Raw genomic sequence first — 12,918 nt, 5'->3', positions numbered from 1 at the left:
GTTGTTTTTACACTTATAAATGAGCTCAATCTTGTAATTATTCATGTTGTTCCTCATTGAAAAGTTGTAATAGGTAGTATATTGTTATGTAAAATATTGTACAGGAAAGGGTGTATTATTTAGACTTTGTCAGCCAAAATTCGCACTGCCAGAAGAAGGAAATTCGCATAGCGCACCAGTACCTGTGCGCTGAGCGAATAACATCAGTTAAAGTTCAGTAGTTAAGAAAATTCGCATAACGCACCAGTACATGTGCGCTGAGCGAATTAATGAAGTTAAATGGCTTTAAAAGACGTGATAGAAAGACAGAAACATTCTTTTGACAGAAGTTCCGGACAAAAAAAAAAGAAAGAAACGAAAACATCTCAGGAACTTCCGGAGACTACTTCAAGGCATCAAGACACCATTTTTGCAAGGGATTGCTTCAAATGTGTACGTTTAGATGACTAGGAGTAGTTTTTCTTTTTTTGGAATTGGATGTAATGAACTCACTATGATGTAATTTTCCTGTTCAATATATCGTTGTGCGTTCATATGCTCTTTCTTGAATTTACTATCATTGTATGAAAATATAATGTTATTTGAATGTCTCTGATTACCGAAAAGTAATTTTGAACATGAACATAGATAGAGCACCTAAGTGATTTGGGATCTAGGGATAGACTCAATAACTTGGTCATTTTTAGCATTGAACTTAATGCAAATTGTATGTTAAATGGACTAAGGGATTAGCATTTTGATATATAAATTTAGAACTAGTTGCTAAGGGATTAGGACTAGTATGCCTTGATGTGAATGTTTGAATGAAATAATGATATATTGTACAGAGTTTTATGTTCATATGATTCATGAAACCCAATTCCAACAAAGATTCTTTTAAATATAATTCCTTGCACACCAACGGTTTAATAAAAATACCAAAAAGAGTTTCTTGTGTTTTTTGTACACTTTGATGTCTAATTGAGCTATAAAAGAAAGAATTGTCATGTGTTGCACAAGTCCCTTGGGAGAACGATACTTTGAACTTACTCTATATTACTAGGAACAATTTGTTATACTTGCCAAAAAGTTATCAATTTTATGACGTAGAAGAAATTTACGTTATAATAGGTTCAACATATTATGACGTAATTTTTGTTACCTGTCATAATGCGTCCAGAGTGTATTATGACGTACATTGATATCATAAAAAGAAACAAATTCATTAATTCAACTTAACCTCTGAATCTATAATGAAATTACAATGGAATAGCCCTATAAGCTTAGCCCTCCATGAATGGAGTGAAACACATGATGAAATAAAATGAAAGGAGTGATGGATGATGGCTTTCTAGTGGAGGAGTCTGAGAGAATGAATGAGTTCTCTTTTCTAGCTCCCATGGGTCTCTTTATATAGGACTTTATTGGACTTGGACTCTGAATATTTTGTTGATAAAATCTTTTATCTTATATCTTCCAAATAACTAAAAGATTTAGATAATTATAAAATTAGTTGGAAGATATTGTTTGTTGATATTCCCAAATCAAATTAATTCAACAACTGAATTTTCTCTTTTAGCCTTTCTGAATTTTCCAAAATTGCACATAAGCCCTGAAATTTCTTCTATCTGCGCTTTAGCCTCTTTTGAAATTTCTAAAATTACTCATTGCCCCATGTTTGACTAACTTTGATCAGACTTAAGAAGTGTTGACCAGCTTTGACCAGATTTGACTTAGCATGAACGCACCAATGAGGGCCTGCCATATGGTAGTCCTTTTCCTCCCAAATTAGGGTTTTGAAATTGGGGGAAAGGAAGCTCCTGCCCCGCTGGAGAGAATTCGCTTCTGCCCGCGCCGCTGTGGAGAGGATTCGCGTTTTTCTCTACAGGATCGCGATAGGGTTTTTCTTTGTTCCCTTGATTTTCCTTTGTAAACTTGAATCGCGATCTGGGTGGTCGTTGATGGTAAGAAGATGATGCGTTGAAGCTTAACGACAACGCGGAGGAGGGTTTCTAATTCGCGAGCAACGTCGCAACGAACTCACGATTTTGGTTCGTCAAACGCGGCGATGAATTTAGGTTGTTATTTTCTGCATTTCAGGTTGATGCGATTCTAATTTTGATTGTGGAAAAGACTTGTGATTTTGGCTCACTAAGATTATGGATGCGTTTGTGGAGATTGCTAATCGAAGCGACCATGGATGGTGGTTTCATGGTGGAGATAGAAGTTGAGGAAGATGCTGGAGATGATGATGGAGGACTCGCGACTTTGGCGTTCCGGTGAAGACGTTTCATGGTGGCAGCGTTAGGGTTCGGCAGTGCTAGGATGGACGTTACGAAGGCTTTACGACGTAGATTAGGGTTAAGCGGCAACAAGGTTGGTGGTGATGGAATTAGGGTTTCTGTGTAGAAGGCAAAGCTGGCGTGGCAAGAGGGATGGGATAATGAGGTGGCGGCTTATGGTTGGACAGATCTTTATGAGATGGATTGCCACATGGAGTAATCTGAATAAATCTGGCTTATTAGTGTAGGAGGGGTGTATAGGGAATTAGGGGGTGTAGGAGAAAAGGCTTAGTGTTTGGGCTTGGTTTTCTTGGGCCTGTTTTAGAATTAAGAGTCTATATTTGTAAAAACAAGGGTACATTCAACCCCTTTTATTGAATAAACTAATTTCCTTTTTAATAATTCTGATTTTGGACCTTGAATTGCAATTTGGACCAATAAAACTTATATTTCCAGTTGCACAAATAAATATTAGAGCATCCAAGAATACTTTATGCACTAAAACTCACTTTTTACGTCTCTTTAATTCACAAATCTGATAAATCCAATCCGCACAAATTTACTTGAAATCAATCATTTAAGCACAAGAATCTCATCAAAAAATTTAATTTTAAAGCGTAAATATGGGCATAAATATGCATGTCGCAACCGGAATCGCGACGGGACGACGATCCAAAAAGAAACGGGTTTGGAAAAGAGATTTGGAGTCGCCACCATAGTTTATTCTGGAAAACTACGGAAAAACCATAAGATAATAAGACGCGGTCCACGAAAACCAGATTTTGGGTTCGGGAGTCGGTTACATGTAGGGAAGGTATTAGCACCCTACAACGCCTGCCCGAAGGCAGTACCTTTAACTAAATGCACGAATATGATGTGGTTTTCAAAATGTTTAACTAGTCCCTAAAATAAAATTCTAAATAAACAAAATATATTTTTTAGTTTTTCGGGCCCGACAAGGATTGACCTTGCTCCTACGTATTCTCATTCAAAATGAGAAATCATGGTTACGTAGTTCTTTTTGAAACTGTTTGAGAAATTTGTTTGGAAATTGTTTGAAAATTTGTTTTGAAATGATTTTGGATTTTTGGGAAGTGAACCTGACAAGGACTGGCCTTGCTCCTACGTATCTCCACTTTTGATGGAGAATCAAGGATCACGTAGTTCTGGCAAGGCTATATTGTTTGCTATTCGAAATTGTTGATGTTTTTGGTTTTTGAAGATTTTATATGTTTTTGGTATTTTTATTTAAGAAAGATAAAAGGTTCTTAGCACAAGGACGATGCGAGCGATCACACGTGCGCTTAACCTTTAAAACGTATTTTTGTAATTTTTATATTTAAGAGAGAAAAAAAGGTTTTTAGCACAAGGACGATGCGAGCGATCACACGTGTGCTTAACCTTTAAAACGTATTTTTTTGTAGTTTTATTTAAGAAAGAGGAAAAGGTTTCGGCACAAGGACGATGCGAGCGATCACACGTGTGCTTAACCTTCAAAACGTATTTTTTGTAATTTTATTTAAGAAAGAGAAAAAGGTTTCAGCACAAGGACGATGCGAGCGATCACGCGTGTGCTTAACCTTTAAAATATATTTTTGTAATTTTTATTTAAGAAAGAGAAGAAGGTTTTAGCACAAGGACGATGCGAACGATCACACGTGTGCTTAACCTTTAAAACGTGTTTTTTGTAATTTTTATTTATAGAAAAGAAAAAGGTTCTAGCACAAGGACGATGCGAACGATCACACGTGTGCTTAACCTTTAAAACATATTTTTTGTAATTTTATTTATAGAAAGGAAAAAAAGGTTTTAGCACAAGGACGATGCGAACGATCACACGCGTGCTTAACCTTTTTAAAACGTATTTTTTTGTGTTTTTATTTTTGTAATAGGAAAGGAAAAGATTTTCAGCACAAGGCCTACGCGAGCGGTCGCACGTGTGCTTAAACCTTTTCAAAATATTTTTGTAATTTTTATTTACGAAAGAGAAAAGGTTTTAGCACAAGGACGATGCGAACGATCACACGTGTGCTTAACCTTTAAAACGTATTTTTGTAATTATATATATATAAATATTTTATTTTTAAAACAAATAGATACTTAGAATAAATAAATAAAATAAAATAAAATAAAAACAATAAAACAAATAACAACAATAGAAATGATAAAAACAGAACACATAGTGGAGGTGCCCAAATGAGAAAGTGGGGGCTGCAGATCAAAATTGGGGTTCCTTTGGTTTGTAGAAACGGAATGGGCTTCAACCCAAACAAAGGGGGGGTGTACACGTGAAATTGGTGTGTTCCAGGAAGAGGAATATGGCCCGAAGCCTTTATTCCCAACTTCAGAAAAAACCATTAGGGTTCTTCCAAGTTCAAACCATTTGCAACAGCTAATCTTTTCCCCTGAACGGTGCCCACGTCCCAGCCGCCGCGAGAAGACCCCTACCTCGTCCGAAGCTTCGCCGGCGTCGCTAAGCACCACCAGGACCACAGCCAGCGATGCCGTTCACGCCTGTCGGAGCAGTTCTGGCCGCCGCCTCCTCCAAGCAGACCAACGCTTATTGCTTCTGGTCCCTCTCTTTCTCCTCCCACCGTCGACCCAGCCACTCGTGCCACCACTTCCCTGCGTCGCCTGCAAGCCCCAAATACCAACGGGTCCGTTCCCAGCCACGACGCCGTCAGCCCTGGAAGCCGCCGCTGATGGACCCTCCTATTGTCTATTCTCTATTTTTTCATTTTTGTTTTGTGTTCGGGTTGAGAGATGAAAATGGTGAAAGTGGAAGTGATGTTGGCGATGTTGGGTAAATGAGAGTGAGGACGCTGGGGGTGATGTTGGCCGTGGGTGTTGGTTACTGGAAATGGATGAAGATGAGGCGGTTACTGGAGAGAGGATTGAAAAGGTCGGGGTATGCTGGCTGTGTATGAATGATGATGGCCGTGTGATAGTGTTGGAGATAAGAGTGCTGAGGTTGGCCGAATGGTAAGAATGAAAACGGTGGGCTGGAATTATGAGTTTCTGTATGATAGATGATGAAGGCGTTGGGTTGAGGTGGTTACCGTGGAAAAGCGTTTTTTGGGTGTCGGAGATGATCGAAGAAGATGAAGATCGAGTTGAGGTGGTGAGAGGATTCAAAGGTCGAGGTTTGAGGGCGGAGAGGATGCTGGTTTTTGTTTTGGTTACTGAGTTTCTAAGTTTGGTTGACTACAGACGAGAGGAAACGACGCACTGAAGGTGTTCTCGGTGAAATGAGTTCAGGGAGGATGATGATGATGATGGTCGATAACAGTGAATGTAAACCAATATCCACAACACAGAGGAATGTAAAACAATATCCACAACGCGGAGGAATGTATACGACACCAATCAGATGCACACATAGCAGTAACATGACAGAGATATATTGAAAGGCATATAACCAAAATCAGTGAAACATGTAGTGGAAGGCATTACTTGCCTCTTGAAGCTCGTTTCACTCGTTGCTAGTCCTGTGAGTACGATGTCTTCCTCCTCGTGACATTCTTTTTCCAGTAGCCAGTATCTGTTTCTCCTCCTCCTTTGTATTGATCTCCCTCCCCTTTCCTTTACTTTTTGAGATCTTAGGTGTTAAGATGATGGACGTTGGCTGTGAGGTCCTTTTGAAGGGATGAAGATTGATGTTTTTGCTGGAGGTGATCACTGGTGTGTTTGATGATGGTCGTAATGTGTCGGATCGTTTTTTTTTGGTGGTGGTGGAGTTCGGTTTGAATATGCAGAGGTGACCTTGCCGGAGATTCAGTCTCCTTCTCCTCCCTGTGACCTCTCTCTGCTAGATAATCTGTTGCTCAAATGGTTATCTCCGTGAGTGGTCCCAGTTCTCTTCCCCATGAAGAAAGGCCCAAGATAATGGGCTTCCCCATGTTCCCAAGAATGTTCCCTCTCTTGAATGGCGCAAAAGACCACTTTGCAGCTCCAGATGACCACCCGTGGCAGACAACCCAAAAAGTAAGAACGTCAGAGAAACCAGCCGTCACTACTTTTGGACGCTCGTCAGCACTACTCTTGGGCGCTCGTCAAAATGAGATCCGCTAACGAGCACCTTCAGACTAAAGCTCTTGAAGGATAAGCGAAACGACCACTCACGAAATGACCGAACGCTCAAAACTCGAAACCGAACGTTCAACCGAACGCTCAAAGAAAAAACCATACAGACCGAACGCTCAAAACTCAGTTCCCAAAATGAGACCGAACGCTCACAAGGAAAGACTGAGGATACCGAACGCTCGCAAGCTAAACCACTATTCGGACGTTCGTCAAATAGGGAAAATGAGCGCCCGTTCTCATTGGTCAAAGACGAACGACCTTCAAAACTATGTGGACGAGCGGTACAACAATGATAGGACGAGCGCTCCAAACCGAGGACGAACGTATACTATTTGGACGAGCGTCGCGGTACAAGAACGAACGTCCAAAAGAAAGATCGAACGAACGCTTTACTATTTGGACGAGCGTCCCAATACCCCAAGTGCCGAACGCTCGGTCAAAACATAAAACGAACGAACCCTCTAAAACATTGAAACACACGGACTGAACATTCACAAACCAAAAACGAACGTCCAGAAACCAAGAACGAACGTATATCAGAAGAAAGAACGTTCAAAGCACGCTTTACTATTTGGACGAGCGTCCAAATACTCCAAGTGCCGAACGCTCGCTCAAAACAAAAACGAACGAACGCTCAGATCATATGAACGAACGCTCTAATATTTGGACGAGCGTCGCAACAGTGATAAGACGAGCGATCGCACCGAGGACGAACGTCCTCAATAAACAGTATGGCCGAACGCTCTTTCTTCTTTCCCCCCCTTTTTTTTTATTATTTTTTTTATTTTTATTTTTTTTTTATTTTTTTATTTTATTTTTTATTATATTTTTTGCAAATAAATTTTATTAATCTACCCGGACGAAATTGAGTGTTGACAATGCACTCTTCAAGTCCCAATCTAGTTTATAGAGATCTCACTCAAGGATACCTCCCAAAATTTTTTGTCAACTAATTAACGTGTGATAATCAATTATCCAATTATGGTAATTGATTATGCATTTAATGAATGCACAACAATAAAATACTTGCTTAAAAATTATCATAATTGTTCATGATAATCAGTTATGGCAAGTCATAATTGATTATTGATAATCGATTATCTTGGGTATAAAATAAGGTTTTCTGATTCAAAACGAATTTTAATACAAGCTAAGATAAACAATATATAGAATCAAAGATAAACCACATCTTATACATGAATCTACTAAATTACAAAATTTTTAACACAAGACAAGTCTTCATAAAGATCTTCTTGCAATAAGAGCACTTGAGACTTGACTTTGAGACATCATCAAAACTTCTTCTTTTAGCTTTATGCTAACAAACTGTTTCATTGAGTTTTTATTACATGAACATCTAAGAAGAGTTTTGAAGAATTAGGGATCAAATTTGGGTTTTACACATCAAGATTCTATCAAGAAACTAGGTTGAATTGTTCTAATTGGATCTACACTATTGGAGTGTGCTTAGAAGATCAGTTTTATCATCTACAATCTGAGGATTGCATTCTTGTGCTGGTGTGTCAGGGGAGAGAGCCGTGTGTGTTCTTATTGAGAGCCTGGATTATTCTCAAGGTGTTAAGAGAGCTATGATTGTTCTCTGTTTGGTAAGAGTGTGAGGGTGTTCACCTCTTGTTTGCTATAGTGATTTTGAGTGGGGTGAGAAGTACATTGAGAGGGGATATCTCTGTATTCTTGTAACTTTATCATTATAATGGAATCCCTTAAACTCAGATTGTTGAAGGAAGACTAGATGTAGGCTTGGCCGAACTAGTATAAATTGCTTGTGTTACTCTTTCTCTATCCTTTTCTCTTTTATTGTTGATTCATCATTCTTGTCTTTATTGCTTTCAAGAAAACTAAAGATGTTGCAAAGCTTTTGAAAAGATCAATGTTTTAAAGCAAAATCCAATTCACCCCCTCTTGATTTGAGATATAAGACATCTCTTTTATAACATAAATGACCGATCTAGGCATGATGAAATATTTTCTAGGTCTGGAGGTGAATCAAAACTCAACAGGGATTTTTGTGTCTCAAAAGAGGTATGTTGAAGATATATACTGAAAAAGACAGTGATGATGAAATGCAATTCGGTTTCCACTCCAATGGAATCTGGCACGAAGCTATCAAAAAATGGAGAAGGGGATCATGTTGATGCAAACAAATATCGAAGCTTGATTGAGAGTCTCAGGTACTTAACAAACACGAGGCCAAACCTTATGCTCAACATAGGAGTCACAAGTCATTTTATGGAGGAGTCAAGGTATTCTCATTGGAAAGAATTGAAGCGGATACTAAGGTATGTAAAAGGAACTATGTCTATCCGATTATGGTATACTAAGTCGGACAATTACCGACTTAGTAAGTATTTAGACAATGACTGGTGTGGAGATGTGAATGATCGAAATAGCACAGTATGCTATGTCTTCATTGTGGGAGATACAACATTCACTTGGCTCTCAAGGAAGCAACCTATAGTTGCACTACCCACGTGTGAGGCTGAGTATGTGGCAACATCTTGGAGTGTCTTGCATGCAATATGGTTGAGAAACATATTGAAGAATTTTGAGATAATGCAAGAGGAAAATGTGTTAATCCGATTAGACAATAGATTAACAATCGACTTGGCAAAGAACCCAATCAACCATGAGAGAAGCAAACATGTTGACGTCCGTTTCCATTTTATTCAGAAAAAGATGAAGAAAGGAAGCGTGAAACTTGAACATGTAAAGAGCAAGAAGCAAATAAGTGATATATTCACAAAAGCATTACCTACAACGTCATTTCAAAAATTAAGAAAGTTGATCGGGATGAAAGAAGAAAAAATTTGAGTTTATGGGTGGTTTTGTTAAATAAACTTCAATTAAGAAAAAGGTGTTTATGTAATTTTTCTTTGTTTTTATTTTAAATTGAAGAGTTGCAAGAGGTTAGGTTGATTTACGGTTTAGTTTTTATTTTGTTAGGATAAAAAATCTGGTTTGATACCAATATAGCTTTTCTTTTTTGTTGCAATTTCAGTTTCTATTCCAAAAGATTATGGGGGGTTTTGTTAATGAATGTAAGCGCAATATCCATAGCAAAAAAATATTTTGTGCGTGAAGTTTTTTTTAACAAAAATAACCACGTTATTTATGTGAAAAAGAAGAAAATAACATGTAGTTTTGGCCAACAATGTTGTGCAATCTAGCAATAGTGATATTTAACAGTATAATTACAAATTTACATGCAGTATATTGTGTAGACAATATCCTCCCGTATGTGAATGTAAACGCCTAAGACGTGATAAAGCGAAATTTTGTAGACAGGTAGCTCCTCAAGTAAACATAGAAGCTAACTAGACCCTAATTCTGCTGTGAAAAATTAAATCGGAATGAAGTGCCTTCTCATGCCTGTAGTTTAGGACACACAATAGAACTTGATTTTGCCATAGAACCTGTAAGTGTTATTACCTAGTTAGAATACAGAAGGCATATTTGATTCATTGGACACCTGGGAATCATACTTACATATATCCTCATAGCATGGTTGTTTTGACACAGGGTCATCTTCAAATGTGGGTGGGGCTTGACCATATACCATATCACAACTCATGTCTTCAAAATCTGAGATTAATTTCAGTTACGCGTGGTTAAAACCATCTGGCTTAATTTTTGAATTAAAAGAGAATGATCCAATCATTTATTTGGGTAAGTCATATATATATATGTAATCAAGGTGGACTTTAATATTTAGTTAGTAATGAAGGCAAGAACATACTAGGAGTCATCGTTAGGGGAAGTCCAAATTCATTAGTGAAAAAATCTTGTGTAGGAATCTTGCACATATTGACACACATTCCAACGCAGCCACTATTCTCCAGGTACCTTCACATGCAAGAATAAAGAAACAATGGAGAGATTGCAAGTTTTAGTCATTTTGAATAATTTCTATTTTTCACGTTTCAAACATACACAGTATAAACATGATCGAATTGAAATAGAGATGACTTTTACGCATACGTTGAATCACCAATCTAAGACATCAAATCTACCTGCACTTCTTTATATGTACTCCACTCTTTTGCTTCACTCCATTTACCTCTACTTCCACAACCTAGTACATCTCAACAATCTAAAGTATTAACGACAATATTATGCAATATAGCAGAAAATACATTACAACAACATAAAAGGTAAACAATCGATAACCCCATTAATATTTCAGCCCATTTACAATTATTAGACAAAGTTTTTTATTTTACCTCGGATGGGCCAACCAACCAGTCGAAGAAAGGAACGGTCAATGCAGCATTAAACTCGGCAGCCCATTTTGTCGGCGGAAATAATTTCCTAAACTGCAAGAGCATAGGCAAAAGCGTTAAAAGTGTATTGATTGCGGTAGAATGATGGGATTTTTGTTCATTTGGTGAGAGATTATATATATTAGTGACATTGAGTCTTTTATTAAGGATTTGAGGTTTTTTAACCTAAAATCCTAAGTGAATGAATTTATATTTCTAACTTTGTTTTTATTATCCAATGTAAGAAAAACTTTTTTATATCGGTAAAAATAAACTTTTTACTCTAATTTTAGAATCCGTATAGAAGCAGAATATAAAACATTGAATTTTCTATACCAATTTCAATTTCAAAATCAGTATAGAAAGTTCCACTTTTTTATTTCGTGTAAGACCAAAATTGATATGAAAAGTGCTTTCATATTATACCTTCAATGGACCATCACCCATTTATGCATACTAAAGCCATTCTCACGCGTGAACAATACTATCCATCACACGGTAAGTAAAAAGGCAAAAAAACATAATCATTCAATGCGCACTAATAGTTTCATTTTCTAGAATCATAAAACATTTTCAAAAAGCCAAATAACTGCACTGATTTCTATTTCAATGCTTAATTGAATTGTAAACTAATTTCCCAACAATGTTTCATCTTTTCTCCCTTCTTGTTATAATGGTAAATCAAAAATTATAAGTCAAATAGAAAAGAGGAAAATGATTGAATGGGCTTGGAGAAGAAGGAACAAGTGTGGTGACGCTTGGGGTTTTGTTGGAAGAGTTTGCATGCAAAGAAGACGAAGCGGTGGCGTCTCTGATTGGTAGTTCCTTCATTAGCAAATGGCAATGTGAATGTCACTCCATGGTTACGTGTTTGGGGGAGGAAGAAGGGAAAACCTATCACCAACGATAGGCTATGTTCAAGCACTATGGTGGTGCTGACGGTGATGGGCCTGATGACACTGGAGTTGCACAATGGTAACGTGGGCTAAATGATGGAGGCACGAACTTAAGCAGGTGAAGCAAAGAGTAACATCAACATCGACAAGGCTTTCGATGGTGGTCGGTGTTGTCAGCAGCCTTGTGAGGAGAAACAATGGTGTTTGCCTTATGTTGGCCTTGGTTAGGTTGTGAAGATGAAGACGAAGGAAGAGGAATCAACATGCGAATGCAATCACTATGGTTGTTGGTTGATATCATTTTTAATTTAATATTTTAAAGTAATGAATTTATGGGTTTTTATATATCGTATTTAACCTTGTGATTTCATTAACTCACTTTATAATTCTTCATCATAGAAAAACAAATTGAGTTTAAAAATGAAAAACTGAAAAATGTGATGGACCTGGGCAGGCGCACCTGGAGGAAGCATAGAGAGGAGAACTTCTCGAACGACTTGCTGCTGCTGGATACGAGACCTGCGCTGCATTACCCTTCTTGATACATCAACGAAACTCTCATAGTCATACCCCCAATCCCACCAACCCTTCTTCGCTGTGCCTTTTCCTCCGCCTGCTGGATCAGCATATTTCTCCATCTTACGCGCAAACAGACTCATGAAGGCCTTCTCGAAGATGCCGTCCTTGTAGCGAGTCTTTTGTCCAAGAGGAGCTGGTTCACCAGATGGCTCTGCTATCCCACACCGAATCCGCCGGATGACTCCACCACGCAATGATGGGAGTTGGGGTTGGAGAGGACTTGGCTTCACACTCACCAAGCTCATACCGACCATCTTTTCCCACTCCCGCTTTCTTAATCCACGCTCTGCTTTTTTCTTCCTCTTGATGAATACATATACTATGCCGGATGGGAATCTGAAAATACTTAAGCCGTCCAAACAGACATCGCGTTGGAGCTGTTTGTTGAGCACCACACGTTCCTTTTCATTATCCTTTAATTTCTGCTTAGATTACAATTTTTTTTCTCCTATCTGCCTTCGGTCAATACAAGTTAAATATTTTAAAAAGCCCAAATGCCCAAAATTGTGAAAGGAAAATAATAGGATTGCGATATTCCAACAACGATTATTTAACACTTTTTTTACAACGCCACGTGTCACATATTTATTGGTTTGTTTTAAAATGAATTTTTTTTAAAAACCATAGAAGTGGAAGTACGTAAGTTTTGTTTTAAGTGAGAATCCCAAAATACCCCTGTCTGTTTCATTGGAAATGAAGGTCTCGTTTCCCTGGCTCTTCACTTTGCTTTCTCTATGATTGTTGTCTGTGCATCGTGTTGTCTCCCTCCATTTTCGTAAAGGTGGTGTTTTTCGTAGATGTTATCGTGCGCAATGGCAA

The 12,918-nt window shown here is 38.0% G+C and overlaps 2 protein-coding genes across 2 annotated transcripts; one reads left to right on the top strand and one right to left on the bottom strand.

The window, feature by feature from the left end:
* Positions 1 to 8,450: 8,450 nt before the first annotated feature.
* LOC128197477 (secreted RxLR effector protein 161-like) lies at positions 8,451 to 9,176 on the top strand. The gene has a single exon (XM_052879525.1). The coding sequence runs from the start codon at positions 8,451 to 8,453 to the stop codon at positions 9,174 to 9,176; it is 726 nt and encodes a 241-aa protein (XP_052735485.1).
* Positions 9,177 to 9,519: 343 nt separating this feature from the next.
* Positions 9,520 to 12,512, bottom strand: LOC108342177 (beta-carotene isomerase D27, chloroplastic). Its single transcript, XM_017579898.2, has 6 exons — positions 11,967 to 12,512; positions 10,586 to 10,678; positions 10,376 to 10,437; positions 10,102 to 10,208; positions 9,852 to 9,947; positions 9,520 to 9,778 (listed from the first exon to the last, which is right to left on the bottom strand). Exons 1-6 carry the CDS (start codon positions 12,351 to 12,353, stop codon positions 9,729 to 9,731), a joined length of 795 nt encoding a protein of 264 aa, XP_017435387.1. The 5' UTR covers positions 12,354 to 12,512; the 3' UTR covers positions 9,520 to 9,728.
* Between the last annotated feature and the right edge of the window lie 406 nt (positions 12,513 to 12,918).

This window comes from Vigna angularis, chromosome 6 (genome assembly GCF_016808095.1).
Source record: "Vigna angularis cultivar LongXiaoDou No.4 chromosome 6, ASM1680809v1, whole genome shotgun sequence".
Lineage (NCBI taxonomy): Eukaryota > Viridiplantae > Streptophyta > Magnoliopsida > Fabales > Fabaceae > Vigna > Vigna angularis.
This window is presented reverse-complemented; position numbering and strand designations above follow the sequence as displayed.